Genomic DNA, 20,886 nt, shown 5'->3' on the forward strand with positions numbered 1-20,886 from the left:
TTTAAGTAAAATCAAAATCATAATAGGTCTGAATAAGCCAATGTCAGGACTATTATGATTTTGATTTTACCGAAAATATTCTGCATTGTTTCTTTTGTACTATTTAAACTTGTGTTAATTTAAATCGGTTATTTATTTACTCTGAAGAAGTGACTTACATTAAGTCACGAAATCTTATAAATATAATTTTTCTACTCATTGTGATATAACAAAAAATATATTTATCATTAACTTCCTACTCAATACTCAATTCAACTAAAACTATCAAGGCTAACCTAAGTATTGATACGTATATACTCTAATATGCAACACTTTTCCATTACAGAAACAGAAGGCGAGACTATAATTTATGGACGAACCAATCAGGTTTACAATAACAGGTCTTAGATTTTGGAGCGAAATTCATTCACCCATTTGGCTAAATAGAGTTTTGGCATTATAGTTGATGTCAGTTTGTGATGAAAAACACTAAATCAAATTCTTAACCTTAATCATCAACTGTAAATCATTATTCTAATTCTTCACACAGTTTTATAACCCTCATTCAACTCTAGTAAATAGGTAGACACTCTCAAGGTCACATTAGCGCCGCTCAAATGTAGTCTGTAAATTATAGTGTCAGCAAACAGAAAAATCACTAGAAGTACAGGTGATGACATATTTAGTAAGAATAAAAAAATAATAATAATGTTAGGAATAACAGTATCCTTCAAGATTATTTGAATTTCTTGTAATGAATGTGAACTATTTAGTATTGTCCAATTGTTCGCCTGTAGACCCTCTGGGTCTACTATCGGTCCCAAGCCCTCATTAGAAGGAGGAGGATTATGCATGAGGTTAGTGACCCTATCCCGTAGAAAACTAACTCGCTAAACAAAAAAAAACGCTAACCAGAAAAAAAAGTAAGTCATTTATTGTTGAATGACTTTTGATATTAGATTGAACAAACAATTTCCATGATATGAGAAAGTAGGACATTTCATTTGACCTGCTAATTATTTATATCTTTTTTAAAAAAAAGTATTGAAACAATCTTTAAATGTTCCCATTATATTTGAAATAACTAAATGACATAATTAGGGAATAGATGACATAATAAAATATTGAAAATGTTACTATGATATATAATAGAAATTTAGGTCAAGAATGATTATTGAAGTAGATTGAGTTTTTATAACTGAAATGTCTATGTCATTTTTATAGGTATATAGCTCTTTTGAGCATATGTTTTTGAGTATACTAATGATTTATTTCTCATCATAATTAAGAAAAGAATTTTCTAGAATAGAGTTTGATAGAGAATCCTGGTTGAGCGGGGGAGGGACTATATTCCTCCATGAGGGGGAACAAGCTGAAGTAAGTAAAGTATAATTAAGAAAAGCTTTATGAAAAGATAGAATGATGATAGAAGTGTAACAGTTGTTGAAACTTACAATGTAAAGAGATTGAATTACAATTAATCTTCTTGTGAATTTAACAAAATTCAAGTGTTTCCATAACTAGAATAATGACATTTCTACATTGAAACAGTGATTAGAATGAGTTGAAATTTCTGTAAGATCATAATTTATGGACGACATTTGAGCGACGTTAAAGTGACCCTCAACGTGTCTACCTACTTACTAGGGCTAAATGAGGGTTATAAAACAATTTGAAGAATAAGGATTATGATTCACAGTTGATGGTTAAGGTTAAGAATTCGATTTAGGGTTTTCATCACAAACTGACATTAACTATAATGCCAAAACTCTATTTAATCATGTGAGCGAATGAATTTCGCTCCAAAATCTAAGACCTATTATCGTAAATCTGATTGGTTCTTCCATAAATTATATTCTCACCACAATTTATACAAACATATTGGAAGACTAATTATAAATTCAGTTTATATATGGGTATTATTACGCTACTTTGTTCCATCCAATATTATAGAGAAAACAGAAAAGAAAATGGTTAATCATTTTTCGGCAACATAAAGTCATATCATTGTAAACATGACGAGATCAAATTACCAAGGTAATTAGTTAAAGAGATTGAAATGATGTAGTAGTAACAAAAATGGCACACACACACACACACACAGAGAGAGAGAGGATATGGTCTAAAATGGCAGAATGGAAAGGTACAGCAATACTGAAATTCATAAACGAGTGTAAGATAAAGAGTAAATACATCTATTCCGATTAATTCTGAGATAAAAATAAGATAGGCAACCTTTGTTAATGACCAATCATCACATTTTAGATTATTACACATAATCATTTTTTTACTATCAACTTTTATTTTGTATAATACATATCATTCTCAAAATTATTGAACGTCACTTCAATATTGTACTGTTGGTTGTTATGCTAGCCCATATAGCTTATTCTAGCTTCCGGACAGGCTCATTTATTTATCCCTCTTGAGTTATATTTTGACCTCATCAATTATTCGCCTATCAACTTTGATTGTTTTTATATGAGCATATGTGTGTGCATTGTTTATCCTATTCATCACATATCTGCAACTTATTTCTATCCGACTATAAATATCGATGAACGCTTGATTAAAGTGAGTTGGCCCATATGCCTCCACCGCGAGTCATTTCGCTTTGTTCTTTTCACTTCGCTTTATTCGCTTCGTTCCTTTGATCATTTATCCAGATCAATAGTGTACAAAATATATGTATTCAAAAATCCATTTTTGTATTTGACTTATTTTAATTCCGTTATTCACTAACGTGATTTAAGTCGATAACTCTATGTACGAGGATAGCCAGGATGTATATTTTAACAACAATTATTTATATGATCTAACTGGAGTCAGATCTCGGGGCCACAAAAATGTAACAAACAGGAAAACTATAAAATGAAAAAGTTCGAAAAAAGTAGGTCAAAATGAATAAATAAAATGAGTAAGTGAAAAGTTTAAAGCCAATTTATCCAATGTAACCAACAGTCAATAATGATTATTTCATGAATTAGAACCGAATAATCTACATGGTTCACAATATCAGTCAGTAATGTAATAGAATAAATTCAAACTTCAGCTTGATCGCATATATGACCTGAATACACATTTTACTTCCATGGAATACCTTCAGTGTAGGTAGTTACTAGGTGTTACATTTTTGTCCTATGGTTATTTTATGAGTTCAAACACTATTCAAAACTATTTAATACATTTGGTAACATCAAAATATCCTTTTAATGTTCATATAAGAAATTATAGAGCGATAAAATCCAGTTCTGTATATCATCAATGAGAAAATATAAACATTTACAAAATACTTCATATCCATTGAACAAGTTAGTAACTATTCAAACTTAATGGTTCGGTTAATGAGATAGTGGGGAAGATTTGTAGCTCAGATGGATGATTTTGATGGACTTTTGTTCTCTGAGCTGGATGGTTTGGTCGTGGAGCACAAACTTCAGAAGTTTGTGCTGATGATGTCGTTCAGAAGAACGATGAAAGCTCCACGACCAAACCATCCAGCTCAGAGAACAAAACTCCATCAAAAGATTCGGTTAATACTTCATTCAACTCAAACATTAACATTAAGATGTACAAACATCCATCAACTGACTAGTCACACTTATGACAAAAGGAAAGATGTTGGATCACATTTTTTTAAACCACAATCTAAATATAATAAATTTTGTCAAATTATAAAACATGAACAATTGATATAATTAAAAAAAGAATCCTCACTTCTGATTCAGTATTATTTGCAATGCTTATATCTTCAGTTGTGTTTTCGTTAGAATCTTCAATAAAATAATCGTTTGTTATTTGTTTGTCAGATTCTAAATTCTTCCCTTCTTGATGAGATGAGATTTCGTCGTCAGATATCCGGAAATTTTCTTCGATTTTATTATTATTTAATGATTCTTCGCCAGTAACCTTCTCTTCAATATCTATTTCTTTTGATTCTATTGGAGATTGTACAGAATCTGAATGACGATGATGATGTGATGGATTGGAAGTTTGATTAATAACTACGTCGTGTTCAGTTACAATATCGTCGTTTGAATCATCATTATCAATGAATATTCGTTTTATTTTTGTAGTACTATGAAAACGTTCTCGTTGAAGATGACCTCGATATCTAGATTGAATTATGGTAGCTGCTTCGTCTTCACTATATTTTTGCGATTGTGATAATTGATTAAAATCTCTGTTTTCTTCAAACAATTGACTATTTGGTGAAATTGTATGATTTGGTAAAACACTTGTTTGATCAATGTCTCTTACACTTTCAAGATGTGCCTAAAATGCATTTTGTAAAAGGAAACTTATAAACTATGCTTCTTCTAAACACTGAACAGTATCGAATAATTATATTTTGAAACAAAAGAGTTAGAGATTTAAACAAAATAATTCTTGTTTGTGAGTAGGTTTTTCGTTTAGATACCATGGCAAATTAAAGGATACTGGATACCTGTTACCTCTCGATTTTACTGGTGATGGAATTCAAAACCTATGAGCTTAACAGTTATCACATCACCTTTAAACTATGTAAGTTGATATTCAATGACTCACATTCTTAATTTCGGTTGAACGATGATACATTAAACATTTCCCATCATGTAAAAGTACTTGATAAATCATTCTGAATGGTTTTATTCTATCTAATTACATAATAAATATCGATCCAATGTGATAGAATGAAGCTATGCACTGAGTTTGTTTGACTCTTTCCAAACCGCGAAGAGAAATGTTTGTTAACTAGTTTGGTAATTTGTCTGATAGTATGCTCAATATAAATTTCTCCACAAAAGCAGATGAACTGAAGCAAACACACATTGATGTAGCTAAACCAAGTAATGTATCATTTAGTTGGAAAACCATTATTGGTCAACTAGAAAATGCCAAGTAGAAATTAAGTTAATAATAATAATATCTTTTCGCTTCTCTAAACAGTCTATAGTGTGATGGGATATAGTGCAACCATCACTGTAATGGTAACAGTGGTAAATGTCTCACTTTCAACATTTCTGGAATCTACCAGTTACAATTTCTCAGCACAACTAGAGAGCACACATTTCTATTGATTAACTTGATAATAAAGTAAACCTGTCCGGCTCTTGTATAAATAATTTTTAGGAGAAAATAGTTCACATAAAGTCTTCTTAATTCAGTTATAACAAATCCAGCTGGTTAAAGAGATATAAAAGGATGAAAATAACAAATGACAAGTCAAAATTATGAAAGATGATTGTCCACTTGACAGATATGAAGAAAAATGAAAACACATAAAGGTCATAATAATAACTGAATAACAATTATCTTACATAATTCTAACCCATAAATTATTTTCATCCTCATATTCTTTTCTTGGCCCTCGATTATTACGCAACCCGATTTGATAATAAGAGTCTAAAATCAATTTATGATGCAACCTTTTCTACCTTGACGTAGTAGTCGGGCTTGCCTATCGTGATGAAGCAACCGAGCTATACTGGTTGGAGCAACCGTTCCTCAAGGTCCTACCATGTCAGACAGGTCGGTTGAAGAGTGGTAAGACTGAAAGCAACAAGCCCAAGGTCCGAAGACGAATTCGTACTGCTGACTGTACAGAGGTGTGACGGCAGTAAGGTGTTTCCTTCAGACAACCAGCATAACAACGACGCTGCCTTCCCACAAGGAGAGGTGGGGTTAGATAAGGTCGACCTTAAAAATGTACACCTCGCCTTATCCCGTGGATATCCGTCTCCGGCAGTAAGGTTTCAACAAGTACGGAGCTAACACTAAAATTAAAAAAAGTTGTGTGTGACCGACCTCAAGCAGTTATCCCTTGGGTACTGCGGTCACACTCTCGGATCTCTAAGACCACCTCTAACCCAATTTCCTTTTTCAGGTACCCTCGGAACAACCCCTCTACGGTATAGGCAGCCGGAAAGTGATGGCTGCCCTTATACCTCTAATGGCACTCAAGATCCTTCTATAGATATATATTTACCACACGGATATAAATACAAACGTACAGCTTAAGTAAATGATTGCGTTGAAAAGAAAACTTTCTTCATTAAATAACTCTTTGATTTCCTTTAATGGCATAGTGGGTTATTTTAATAATCATATAAATGAAATTGTAAATTTTCAAGAAAAAAAACTATCTTTAAAAAATCTAATTGTTATTTATTGTGTCATTTTTGTTTCTAAGTATTAGTTTTATTACTAGTAAAATGAATTAAGATAGAGTAATATAGTAATTTAATAGTTGAATTCATGAGTCAATTGAAGCTAGACAACCACGGAAAACCTGAAAGCACTGGACGGCGGTTTTGTCCTACTGTGGGACTCCTTAGGAGTGCACATCCACTATCCCACCTCGCAAGATTCGAACCTGGGACCTATCGGTCTCGTGCGTGAACGCTTAACCTCTAGACCACTGAGTCGGCATCGATCGGTGTTAATGTCTAACTTGAATCAATCCATAAAATTGTGCTACCGTACATCATTGTAGAACATAAGTTATGTTCGCTAATAATGAGTATCTGCAATCGTTTGTAAAATGATCCTTTCTCTGTGGAATTTAAACCCACAGATTTACAATAGGTCGACTAAATGAATATTCTAGAAAATAAATCAGTAGTGTATTGAAAAAGAATTCTAGAAACGGAAGACTAAAGGTTAAATTGAAAAAGAACATATCCAAATTCCAAGCTACTCATGCAATAAGAAAAGTTGACACTTTGGGTAAGTCAACTGTTCCCGCTTTTTACCGATTCCAATTGTATCTACTAGGTTACATGTACATTCCAAAGCCTAGATATCGTAAAAACATTTAGGAAGATTATTGTATACATCTTTGAGCACTTTCCAAGACAGATGAAAATAAGAAAAACAGCACACTTCCATCAGCTCACTAATTTACCCACTTGCTTGATAATTAATATAACATCAAGTTTTCAAACTTATTATTAAAAGAATGAATTCTAGTCTATTACGCCTTCCCGAAGCCATTACTCAAAAAATAACTTAAACAAATTTGTAAATCAGATAAAACGTTGTAGTTTTGTTTTCTCACGATGACAGTTTAAGTCATTGGTTGCCTAGCTTATTTTTCCATGCTTTTAGTTATGAATTCGTGTTACTTCATCTTTACTTCTTACCTGAGCGTTACTCAGGTAATCAATAGTTTTGTAGTTAAGCTAGCGCAAGTCCTAACTTGGGATCAGTCAGTCAGCTACAACGTAGGACCTGGCACATATATGCATCGGTCCAAGTTGCCATACCCCATTAGCACAGCAAGATGAACACCTGATACATAGAAGTAGTTAAGTCAATTGTGGTAATATATAAAGGAAGGATTGCATATAAGGATATAGTATAAGAAGAAAGATTTAGTCCGTAGAAAGAAAGATATGAAGCGATTTTAATCTCTTAGTTTAAGAAAAGACAAAGAGTGTATTCGCCTACACAACTGTGGTCGATTCTGCACCATGTCACCTAGTCTCCAACTACCGGTTACGACAGTCACGCGGACCCCAACCTAGTAGTCTGCATCTACCGACATGGCTAAGACTGGAGGTTAGTGATTTCAAGCACTGATGCCACGTTTTGTTTGGCCGCCCCTAAATTTCTTCCAACCATTCCCAACACCGGTTAGCATTGCACGTCGTGGATTCTCGTAAACTCATCCCATCAGGCTCTGAACACGATGAAGAGCGACAACAAATCAGATCTAGGTTAAGCGAAAGTCTAAGGAACGATCGTGAGCAGTGGTGGGCAACGAAAGCAAAAGAGATGGGAAAGGCGGCGGCTATAGGGAACACAAGACAGCTCTACATACTAATAAAAGGAACTGGAATTAATAAGTCAAGTGTAAGTCAGACTATTTCGGAAAAAGACGATACTCTCATCTGCTCCCAGTCCAGTCCTTTAGAACGATGGGCGGAACATTTTAGAGAACAGTTGAGCTGGTCTTCAGCTACTCTACAACTACCCTCCATTCCCGGACAGTGTGAATGGAACATTGAAGTAGGTCCCCCAAATCTAGCTGAAGTTCAAAAGGCTATAGTTAATTTGAAACGAGGAAGGGCAGCTGGTCCAGATAGATTTGCTCCAGAGGTCTTTAAGGAAGGTGGTTCAATTTTAGCGATTAGGTTGACTAATATTTTAGCTAAAATCTGGAAGATAGACAACAGAACGCATTACACCGGGAATTGAAGGTAAACATCACAAGAATGAATAGCATTTAGGAACGACTGGAAAGGAAAGTCTAAGATGGTGTTGCTCAGAGACTATTGGTCGGTAATCTATGCTCCACAAGGAAAAAACAGGCAAAGTAATTAAGTAAGTAATTATATAACTTACAACATCAGTTTTCCATTTGTTTTAATTATGTTTCTATGCTTTTCCCAGTTTTTTCTATCACAATATTTGTACAAATAGGTTATGAAAAGACAACTATATGAACGAATTTGTGATTCTACCATAATTGTGTCTCTTTTTTCTAATTTACATCAAGATGTCTAACCAAATTTTAATCAAGAATTTTCTGATGTAAAACAGTAGCATCATATTTATGACTTAAAGTCAAATAAATTAATTTGTACATTTATTAACCAACAATAACAAACATTGTAGAATGAACCAAAATTTATTTAATTTAGTATTCCCTAAAGCTTTCACAAATGCATCATTAGTTATTATCACCATAGAGTCTGATACAAATGTGGATTAGTCAAAGTTCTAATACCACACATTAGTACGACGAGATCAAATCAACAAGATGGAATGGTAAAACAGCTCGAAATAATGTAGTAACAATGATAATAGGAAAGATTAAGAGTTAAGACAATAGTTCAAAAGAAGTGAGTGGAGAGATATGTATAGAGGAATACTAGAATTCAAAACCGCAAAAAAGATAAGTAGTGAACGCATCTACAACAATGTGACTAATTCCAAGCTATTTTATCTAGAGTCTGCAGCTACTGATAGTGATAATCGCATGGACCTCAACGAAGTAGTCTTCAATTACTAACATAGGCACATCTAAAAGTCAATAAGTTCATGGAGAGATACAACCGTTTCAGCTTGACCACCCGAGACTTTATACACATATATACTGATTTAATGTCAGCTATACTTGAAATAATGTAGGATAATAATACCTATTATGATTCCTTTTTTCAGACAGCAATACTGCATTAGATAACTGTATTTCATTGTTGTTGTTTCTATTACAGTACAAATCAAGTACATTTTATATAAGTGCCAATTTGTATAAATAAATAAAATACTTTTAGAAATGTAATTTTGTAGATATTATAGTAGTTTTAATAATTGAATTCATGAGTCAATTGAAGCTAGACAACTATGAAAAACCTGGAAGCACTGGACAGCCGTTTGATCGTAGTACGGGACTCCTTAGGAGTGCGCATCCATGATTCCGCCTCACGAGATTCGAACCCAAGACCTATCAATCTCGCGTGAGAGCGCTTAACCTCTAGACTCATGAATTCAACTAGTAAAAATAATAAAACTATTTATTAAATCATAATTAAAAACTATGAATGAAAACCTGATCAAAAAACATTATCACTGTTGAAAAGAACTCGAATTATCCTGATATTGATAACCTTAATCAATTTTTGATCAACATTTGTTACTTCAATCTATCCATTTTATAAAATAGATGCATAATTTTTGGTTAGAATTGGCATTTAAATCACGCGTTTCGTCCTATTCAAAACTCATCAACTAGTTAGAGCTTAAAAGATTACCAATAAACTATCAGTATAGAAAATTGTTTCAACCAAACTTACAACCAGTATATAGTTAAGCAATATATATATTGTCTGCAAACACCTAATAGAACGCTCATCTATACATAAAACTATATAAACATATCAAACCCTTTAATCGACTTATTTAACAGGCAGGCAGAGTGATTTCAGTCAGTATTGATTTGACCATATGTTTACACATTTTTCATGCTTGAATAAACATGTATGATTGGTCTTAATCTCACAATATACGACGATAACAATCCGTTTATCATTGTACAACAAAAGTTTGCTATCTAGCATTTTCGAGTAATTTTCTGTTTGTTGCTGCTGCTGCATCTAAATGAGGTAATTTTTACAAGGGTTTTCACTTCAACCATCTAAAAAAATCTACAAATGTCTTTTGTGAACAGGCTCCTGTAGTCTATTCCGACTTTCCGAATGAAAGATAAAGTAAATAAACCGAAATTTAGGGCATGAAATGAGATCTTCAATGGAAAGTATGGCCATATATGAAACATCCACTTACTAAATGAACGGAAAAATGCCAGATACTTTATACATATTGAATATTGAGGTGCAGATGTCCTACCAATTCATGAACACGTATCCTATCCTGTCACAGACCACGAATATACTTCTCTTACTTGCCTAAATGTTAGTTGTTTAAAACGCCTAATGACCGATCCTCGTAACTTTATATATGTGTTTATTAAGTTTTATTAACTCATTCGTTAATTAATTCATTAGTTCAACTGTCTCGTTGTGTGACCGCTAAATCGTTCCGTTTATGTTGCACTGAAATAAACTATGGTCAACACTTCATATTGCCTCTTGAAAAATATACACTATTAAGAAATCATTATAATAACAGTTAACAGAGTGATTAATATTATAAAGTATAGGAAATATCCCAAAGATATTCCACTACAAGTTTATTCATTTCTATTAAGTATTTAAATTGATGTTTATTTAGTTTACTTATTTACTATTTATTTATTTGAACACATAAATATTGGTACAAAGAAGCACCGAATAAATATGCACCACACAAGTCATTTGATTTGTGAGTGGTGTTTTTCTTAGGGGGTCACACAAGTAGCCTTCGACTTAAAGGTTTGATCCATAAGGCAGTGGAGAAATGTAAGAAGCTTCAGTCGCATGGTAGCCGATGACTAATAATTGGTTCATACGTCATTTATTTCTTCAAGATCCTGGAAACCATGTGCACCATTGGTTTGAAATCAGGACTTTCCACCTCCCCTAAATGAATCCTTCATATCCACAAACCCGGTTAAAGCGCCGGACATTCACTTTTCGTCCTCTCAATTTCGTAAACAACACCCGCGCCGCGAGAAGGCAGTGAGTAGGACTCCCCTATCAGTGGCTGTATACGCGTAGCCATGTGAGAGCATTTTGAGAGGGAGAGTCAACTCTCCTCATCCTCAGCCGTACCAGGGAATTTACGGTATTATCAAACGAATTCTTTGATCTTTTTTTTGAAACTATCATTCTAATATGCATTAATAATCTATAATAATGGATATTTCTATGAAAAAATATATCTTAAATAAAATATGCTTATATACTTTTCGTTTTCTCATGGTCATAGTTGTTCATTTGATAATCGAAAATGATGATCTATGGGATAAATTTGCATATTCACACTATGGTGAACAAGATTTATTGTGTTTTAGATAATTTAGAAGTTTTCAACTAAAAGATAATGATTTTTAGTTAGAAACAAAATAAATTGATCATAGATTATATCACATTATCATGAAATAAATATTCTAGGCATTAGATTTGAAACTATAGTTAAATATAACTAGTATTTCAACAATATGAATAATTATCCAATGTAGAGTGATAACATGAGTCAATTGTAGATAGATCACCATGTAAAACCTGGAAGCACTGGGTGGCCGTTTCGTCCTATTGTGGGACACTTCAGCAGTGCGTAGCCACGATCCCGCCTCATGAGATTCGAACCCAGGACCTATCGGTCTCACAAGCGAGCGCCTAACCACTAGACCCCTGAGCCGGCATCCAACAGTGTTAATGTCTAACTTCAATCAATCCATGAAATTGCGCCACCGTACACCATTTTCTTCAGTGAGCTGATGTCTCACAACAGACCTGGTTGAACTCCAATGGTCACGGCTTCTCACTAAAACTCAAGAAAATGCCTTTTGAAGTCAGTTACTAGTGAGCAGATGATTATTATTAGAAGGGGTTTTGTGAAGATGTTAGTAATTTCAATAGTGCAAATCATGAGTCAGTTGAAGCCAGGCCACCATAGAAAACATATTAGGACTGATAGTTTCTGGGTTCGAATCTCTCGGGGGCAGGATCGTGGATGAGCACTGCCGAGGAGTCCCATACTAAGACGAAACGGCAGTCCAGTGCTTCCAGGTTTTCAATGGTGGTCTAGCTTCAACTGACTCATGATTTCAATCTGTGAAAATTTCTAAAATCTCCACAAACGCCAACCAATCCCGCCACTCATTCTGATAAATAATCTATGTTTCAAAACCAAATAGAAGTGAAATTATTGTGGAAACTTCATAAATTAAGATTAATCTGAAAATAATGAACTGTAAATCATGTATGAGGACTTGTCAAAGGTATTAGAAATTATTTTTAAAAAACACTATAAAGCAGCTGCCTCATTCTAGTTCGAGACTGATCATGCATACACACCACTGAAGAGGTTTAAGTAAAGGATGTAATAGTTTCGTATTATTCCCTAGTTGTCATTAATTCTCCAACTGATATTGTTTTGTAGTAAAACATACTATAGTATTATAATTTCTCACTATATATCGTTTGGCTTAACAATATCATCTGATTGTGCTAATATCCTTTGTTTGATAACTTGGACCGATGTATATATGCCCCAGGTTTTAGGTTGCTTACGACGAATATATATATATATATATATATATATATATATATTATTGAACAACAAATACATAATTTATACATATTCGATTAATTAACTTCAAATTACTTCATACCAAGGTAACAAGGAACTAATAAAAAATGGGTTACTATGGCAACCAAAAACTCATCAAGCAAATCCTAGTTGATTGAATAGATAAATAATGTATTTTGTTCAATATTAATCTATTTTAGTATATCAGTCAAGTGTTTTTTTTTTAAAGACAAATTGTACACACCCAAATATAACAAAGGTTTATTTTACTTATTTTTGTTGTTGTTCAAAACAATTATTATTGGGAATTGAAATGAGAAAAACTTCAAAAATAAATAAATAAATGAAGTATTTATGAATATTCATTAAAATGAAGAAAGGAGTCATTTATTTGTCATTTAGTAATATGAAATTTACATAATAAATATGAAAATAGATTTTAACAGAAGCAGATATGAATAACAACTGGAAAGAGATGGAAAGGATTACCTAGGACAGAGTTAGATGGAGAGCGTTGGTGGGCCGTCGTCTATGTTCCTCCACGAGGAGTAACAGGCATAAGTTTTAAATGAATATATTAGAAAATAACATTATCTATGTTACATCCTTGATCTGTCTACCCACTTTTGGTGCTGAGGATAACTTATCTAATTTAGATTAAGACCTTGACGCGATAGGCCGATCGACTTAACCTTGAGGCTAGTACGCATAAGTTCGAAGTGGGGTAAAGAGAAGAAAACTATTCTATCATTTGATTAGCTGACAATCACATGAATGAGAGAAGACAAGTCAAATGGAACATCACTCAATTTATTTCGAATTCCGATTTGGTTCCCGATTTCAGATCCGTGTAAAAAGATACATGAATAAAGAGATGACCAACCCGACCACAACGTACAATAATTATGAAAATACAATCATGTCCAAAACTGGGAGTTAGAGTAGAAAATAGAGTACAAAATAATACGTTTAAAGTACAATAGCTTTGGAACAAAAAGGCTATGGCAGTGAATCATGCATCAAACGAAAGCTTATAATTTGTAGAATAGACTAAAGACAAAAATAAATGTTACTGTGCTTATAAGCTTTGAATTAAATGAAATAACGTCCCGCAAAAATACCTTCTGTAGTTTGTCAAGGTTTCTTGTTTCTCTGTTCACATCAATTTAATGACAGTATATCTTAATTAAGTTAATGATATGTCTTCTACTCGAAAGCTTACTACTGACGTCTTATCCGCCTTTTATATTTTTATATTACTTTTATATTTGAACTAAACAGCAGAGGAAAAGGACCAAGCAAGAACAGATTTACTTCAAAATTAATTTGTACACAAAAAAATAACTAGTTTATAAGGTTACAGATAGTCTTGAGCCTCTCCCCTAGAAGCTTCTGGAAGTACGACAAATCAAGTCAAAAAATAAATAATTGTTCAACTAAAAAATATGACATAATCCTTCAAGTTTTTATATGTTTCTATTTAATGCTGATTGGTTGAAACAAGGTTCACCTTTTCTGAGCATCTAAAGACTTTATATACTAATTTTTAGGAGCCCCTAACAGTGATGTATTATATCCCTTACGTCTTTCCTCGTATTTTGATTATTAATTCCGTTATCTTAATTTGACCAATTTAATTATATCACAAAACTGTGATAAGATAGTGGTTGAAGGTAGTCAACAGGAAAACCTGAACCTAGGTTTCATGCTATTTGACACTCGACAGCAAGGTATACTTGTAATCTTGAGAGAACTGATACTCCCTAACAGGTTCAATTCAATATCACCCAGTTGATATATATGACATTGATCATCACCCAGTGACTAATCAATTGTAAATTACACAATTGTTTTTAATCACATTGAATAACAAATCCACCTTATTCATATGTACTTGCTTACATATCCAAAATGAGGATAATTTGTATGAAATAACTTAGAAGATACTATAAACATACTTTTTTTAACTATTAAAAGAAGGCCACAATTATATAGCCTTTGGCAATTACCCAGAAACAAAAACTCTGATAGAAAAATTAGGATGAAATACATTGAAAACAATTGTAAATACTATAATAATATCAATTATAGAGTTTTGTTGTTTCGGCTAAAAGAACAAAAGCTCCATCAAAATCATCCACCTTAGCTACTAATCTTTCCCCCCACCCACAATCAGATAATTGAAACATTGAATTGAAAAACCTTTTTTTTAATCACTAATCAACAACATCCTACGGCTTAAAGTATGATCATTTAAATTTCTCAAATTAATTAAGTTTGTTTTCTACTATCCTAATAACACCTAATTAACGTTAAGATAACAAAAAAGCAATTGTATACTGAATATAATAATTGTTTTGTTTCATTACTGTTGCTTTTATTATTAGAGTAGATAACGAATAGCATTTAAAGTAAGATATGCAGGTACATCCAGCTGACGAGTCCCAAATAGGACGAAACACGCGCCCTGGATTCCACTGCTAGCCACCATCCATCTTTGCTTATAAAGCATGTGACTTAAGGCAATATCGAGGCAATACGCACAGGAAGCATATATGCCAACAAGAGACTGATCAATTGTAGTGATAAACATCAATGGGAAGATTCAAGTAAAACAATATCAAGTGAATTTAAAGATATGCTTTATTCTGTGTTGTGATGCTAAGTGATAGTCAGAGGTAGATGATAGAAAACTTTCTAATTATTTTCTATGTTATTTAGCACCCGTCAACTATCTCCAATCATCACTTTACATCTCGATATAATGCATGCGATATTGTGTTACTTAGACTAGCGGTTACATAACAACTTGGTCGATAGAATTCCATCAGTATTAAGAAAGACTTAACACATATAACATGGATCACTACTCAGTTAGCCTCCGTTAATCACTGCTTATAATGCTTGTTATTTACTGGCAATATCGAGGCAATCCGTACAAGATGGACAATTGAAGTCATAAACGTTATAAGGAAGATTCAAACAACAAATACAAATAAATTAAACTTCATTCCCTTGTACAAGCCAGTGGCTGTCTGGACTCAGTAGCGAAGTGAATAACGTTATACCGTTTGAAGCAAACGGTATTGGGTTCAAGTTCTAGAGTGAATTCTGCGATGCTGACGAGTCCCAAATAGAACAAAATGCGCGTTCTGTATTCCATTGCTAGCTAAAATCTAAACTTAGTGATCGGTTGTAAATACTGTATTCTTACAATTGGTTTGTTCAATTATGAATGTTTCACTATCCTTTTGGACAATATTGTCGACACTTCATTTAGAAGTGAGATGTTTAATTATTTCACAAGCATTACATATCATCTGAATAAGCACTATTTGAAAATTGCATAATTCAATCAATGAGCTCAAAGAAGATAAAACGTTCTAAATTTATCACCTAAGCTATAAATCTCAATCATTCAAAGAAAATATACTACTGATAAGCTAAATTGTTCCAACAAACTAATCAGTAAAATAAGAATACCGAATAATTTAATGGATCAAATGAATTAATTTAGTATACTTAAAAGTATCCACAACAACGTAATTAATTACAAAAAGCATGTAAAAGTTGGAAGATTACGCTAAACAGTGAGTTAACCATAATATCTCTGGGATGGTTAATAATAATGATAATACTTCAAACCGGTAAAGGAAGAATACAATCAGTGGAAACAAACCATGGAATCCATTTGTGAGGTCACTGACAGTTGGTTTAAACGCAGTTGGTAAGTCTAGGTTATCTGGTTATGATCCGAACGAAAACTAAAATCATTGTTTAGAAGACGTTAGATAATATACATCATTATCTGTCCCAGTTACACGGATCTATTCACTCATAAACGTCACTGAATGTTTCAATTTCTAATATGCCTTATTACATACATTCTCTGACTTCATTCTTTCCAAGCAGTATTCCTATTGTGTAAACTTTCTCACTGTCCTTGATAGTAATATTCTTTTGACTTTCTTCCTATTCGTTGTGTTAAATTCCTCTTATCATATTGAAGTTACTTGAAAATTTGAGTTAACGCATATTTGTGCCAGGCCCTATTTTGACCATGTTTAACTGACTTATCCAAGAAGGTATAAAAATTCAGTTTTTAAGAGGTGGATGGTCAAATTAACCAACCACATATTTTGATCTACTCAGGATCTTTATATCGACTAGGATTATTATTATTATCATCAGTATTATTGTTAGAAATATCAAAACTAATCCACAGCTGTTTTATTATTAATTCTTCTATTATATGAATAACCTATTCCAAACATTCCCCGTGCATGATTACATCATGACCCTTAAATATTACGTTCTTATATCAACCAAACATATGTGATTGTAGGAGATACTAATGTAGTGAGCAATAACACGAGTGGGGACAATCGAATGTATTAGAGCACAAGATTACAGAGCATCTCACTAAAATCTGAGAACCATCTAGTAAATGGTTAATTTGCAAAATATCAATCCATCGTCTCAAACTTCACTGTTCCTTTTGTAAATATCAGTCCATTGTCTCAGATTTCATTGTTCATACATTTTCATACCAATTGCGTTCCGTTCCCGTTCTTTCCGTATCAATCTTCTACTGAAATACATTCTATGCCTGACCACCGTTATATGCTACTTATGTGAATGTAAGTAACCCACACCACACTAATAGTTATCATTATTATCCTTATTGTTAACATAATTATTGTTGATTAATAAACTAGAACACTTTGTGTGATGTTTCACGGGAAATAAAATTTGCTAAATATTTCATTCGTGTCTAGGCGAAAGACTTAGAACACAATTTATTTTCCTTTCATTAAAAACCATGTTGAATAGGATTCAATCACTTGGAATGACTAAAAAAATTGTTATTGATCACTGCTTACAGATCAACTAATCCATATATCTTAGTCCTATAGGAGGTCAGTCACATTCTAAATTGTTCAATGATAACGTCTTAGACTATGAAGCTAGACAACTTAGGTTCAAATCCACTAAAGAATATCAATCTCCTCAAGACTACACTTACACTTGTCTAATGACTGCTAACTAATACCAAACCTAGATTCAGAGTTTCCTGTCGACTGTGTCCAACTTTCGAACACCATACATGCATCATACAACTTCTTACACATAAGATCTATGATGACATTTCGGATATTCGTTTTTATTATTATTTGTAAACAAGACATTTTATAATGCATTCTGTGATATTCACTTTAAAATATATAAAAACTTTCGTCTAAATCTGATCAAATAGTTTCACAGTATTTGGTCACTAAGCTGACGTAAAACATTAAAAAGGAAGAATATATAGTTGTAAAATTTCAGTGAATGAATTTGAAGTAAATTCAATGTTTTGTCAATGTTTCATACTACATTGTCTCTTTTACACTAATGCAAATATCTACTTTAAATATTGTTAATGTTGATTAGATGACCTATTCAGTATACAGTGAATCGAAGAACTATGTACCTATTTGATGTTTATTTATATTTCCGTGAAAAAGCTTGAACCAGATTGCAAAATGAAACGTTGGATTTACTTCATATTCATTCGCTAAGATTTTACAAATACATATTCTTCCTCTTTTTTGATGAAGGTAGACTTCTATCGGAAGTTTGTGTTGGTAATGTCGTTTACAAGAAAGATAAAAACTTCCATGGTAGTCTATCTTCAAGTGACTCACGATTTCAACCATTAAAAATTACTATAATATCCACAACAATCCCTTCTGATACTCATCAACATATGCTCACTAGTGACATTCTCCAAGAGTTATTTCTTGCAGTCCTAGTGAGAAGCAGTGACCAGTGGAGTTCCACCAGGTCTGCTGTGAGATAGTAACTCACTGATGGCAATGGTGGTTGTGTGGCTCAATTTCATGGATTTATTGAAATTAAACATTAATACCATTGGATACCGGCTCAGTGGTCCAGTGGTTAAGCGCTCGCGTGCGAGATCGATAGGCCATGGGCTCGAATCTCATGAGGCGGGATCGTGGATGCGCACTGCTGAAGAGTCCAACAATAGGACGAAACAGCCATCCACTGCTTCCAGGTTTTCCATGGTAGTCTATCTTGAATTGACTCATGATTTCAACCATTATAAATTACTATAATATCCACAACAACCCCTTCTGATATCAATATATTTCATCTTTTTGTCAAGTTAATTTTAATGTAATATGTATGGATTTATATATTTGAAAAAAACCCCAATCTAACCCCAAACAAAACAAAAGACAAGAACAATTAAATCTATTACTCAATGAATAAAGTCTTCTTCAGGTCAACAGAAGAAGAAAAACTAATTCCGACTCATTATTATAGAATTTAAACAATATCCTAATTCATAATAAACAATTTCTATGAAAGAATTCTAGAAGACCAATACAAATGATAAAAAATTATTAAGATCTTTTGGGGGGTTAGGGGGGTTGGGTGGGAAAAGAAAAACATTGAATATATTGATTATTGAAAAATAAGTTAGAATTTATTTAAACAAACAGGAAATTGTTTACTTTTTTTTGGTTGTTGGAAAAGAAAAATCAAAATCTAACCTGGAAACATCAGTAAAGAAATGAAGAGAAAATAAACCAGTTTTACATATTATGTTAAACAAATCAGGTTAGGTACTTTATAAGAAGAACTGAAAATGTATGCTTAAATGATATTATATACAAGAAAACAGATAGGATATATGATAAGGTGATTAAAGTAGGTTATTCATAAGAGATTCTGTGAAACTATATGTATACAATGATCAGGAAGTCAAAGAAACATGGAGCTATTTCAACAAAGATCCCTCCAAAGATAACCCGAACTATAACTAGGCTTTCTTTTTACCTAGTTAGTCATTGATTGCCATATTCTAGTCAACCGATATTGGTTGGTTAATTAAAGATCATTTAATTTGTTTTCTTCACTTGAGTGTGCATTTACTAAACCAACTTTCTCACTGAAAAAAGCTGTATTAGGGATTAATACCAGACAACTAAACTAACCAGAGATAAATTCCTTTTGTGATTTGGGAACGGTCTAGTTGATCATGCTTAATTGACAGTGGATATGTGGTAAATAAAACTTGATCATTCTAACCTATTAATTATATATTTTCAAGGTAATCCATTATGGTTCGATTCCATTTTTTACTTATGGCGGAAGTCTTATAGATTGAAAATAATTACCTCAGTAATTATATTCAAAAGAGACATGTAATCCTTTATCTCTCTGCTGAACAGAGAAAACTGTATAGACGACTAGGCATACATTTTTACAGTATATTCTAATTACATTTCTATACCATTGGAGAAGCAAAAACAGGAATTTAATAAGATGAGTGCAGAGAAAGAAGAAAATAATCTACCAAAAGTAATAATATTACTAATAAACACATACTATTATTACCTATTTGTATTCTAAGTCAATTATTGCAAATACTTTAAAATGTTGTGAAAAGACCTTGGTGTTGCTTTACTTGTATCCTACCATTGTTATTTAGGACTGAAGTTGATCAATGAATTTAAACTTCGTCCCATTGCACAAACAGATGGCAATCAGGACTCAGTAACTAAGTGGATAAGGTGATAGAGTTTGAAGCGAAAGGTACTGGATTCGAATTTTAGAGTGATTATCAACTCTGGGATGCAGATAGATCCGACTGATGAGTCCCTAATACAATCAACCGCGCGTCGTGGATTCCACTGCTAGCTACTATCTATCTTTGCTTAAAGACCTTTAGGTTAGTTATCGAATTACCTAAGTATATTTTGATAGCTCTCTAATACTACGGAGATTTAAACAATCTGACAAGGCTACCTTCTCTAATAAGAATGTAAACGAAACAAGAGTTTCAACTATATCATTACATATAAACTATTATTTCCAAATTGTAAAATATTACAATTTAAATATATGCTTAGCTATTTTATTACTGATAGTCATACAAGAGAGTGTAAATGTCAACTTTGAAACATTCCATCATTTAGAATTATACTAATAGTAATAAAGTACTTATGTAAGAAGGGATTACAAGAATTTAAACAAAGAGCTTACATATTTACAATTTCACAAAGTGTATATGATCAATCATTAGATTTATAATTAAGAAGTAACATTTCGCTACTAGTTTTATATGTCATTCTTATGTTAAACATTTTGATGGAGTTTTGTTCTCTGAGCTGGATGGTTTGGCGCTGATGAAGTTTGTGCTGATGATGTTCGTTC

At 32.7% G+C, this 20,886-nt stretch overlaps 2 protein-coding genes across 2 annotated transcripts in view; one reads left to right on the top strand and one right to left on the bottom strand.

Moving 5' to 3' along the window:
- SPA17 (Sperm surface protein Sp17) overlaps positions 1 to 20,886 on the bottom strand; it is a 55,662-nt gene that overhangs the window by 24,203 nt on the left and 10,573 nt on the right. Inside the window, exon 5 of the mRNA XM_051209918.1 lies at positions 3,697 to 4,254. Within this exon, the coding sequence (XP_051075401.1) occupies positions 3,697 to 4,254 (558 nt within the window). The remainder of the gene's footprint in view (positions 1 to 3,696; positions 4,255 to 20,886) is intronic.
- Positions 7,506 to 8,160, top strand: ABCA3_5 (ATP-binding cassette sub- A member 3; the record flags this gene model as incomplete). Its single annotated transcript, XM_012940627.2, has 2 exons — positions 7,506 to 7,521; positions 7,601 to 8,160. The coding sequence occupies 2 exons, from the start codon at positions 7,506 to 7,508 to the stop codon at positions 8,158 to 8,160; spliced, it is 576 nt and encodes a 191-aa protein (XP_012796081.2).

This window comes from Schistosoma haematobium, chromosome 1 (genome assembly GCF_000699445.3).
Source record: "Schistosoma haematobium chromosome 1, whole genome shotgun sequence".
Taxonomy (NCBI): domain Eukaryota; kingdom Metazoa; phylum Platyhelminthes; class Trematoda; order Strigeidida; family Schistosomatidae; genus Schistosoma; species Schistosoma haematobium.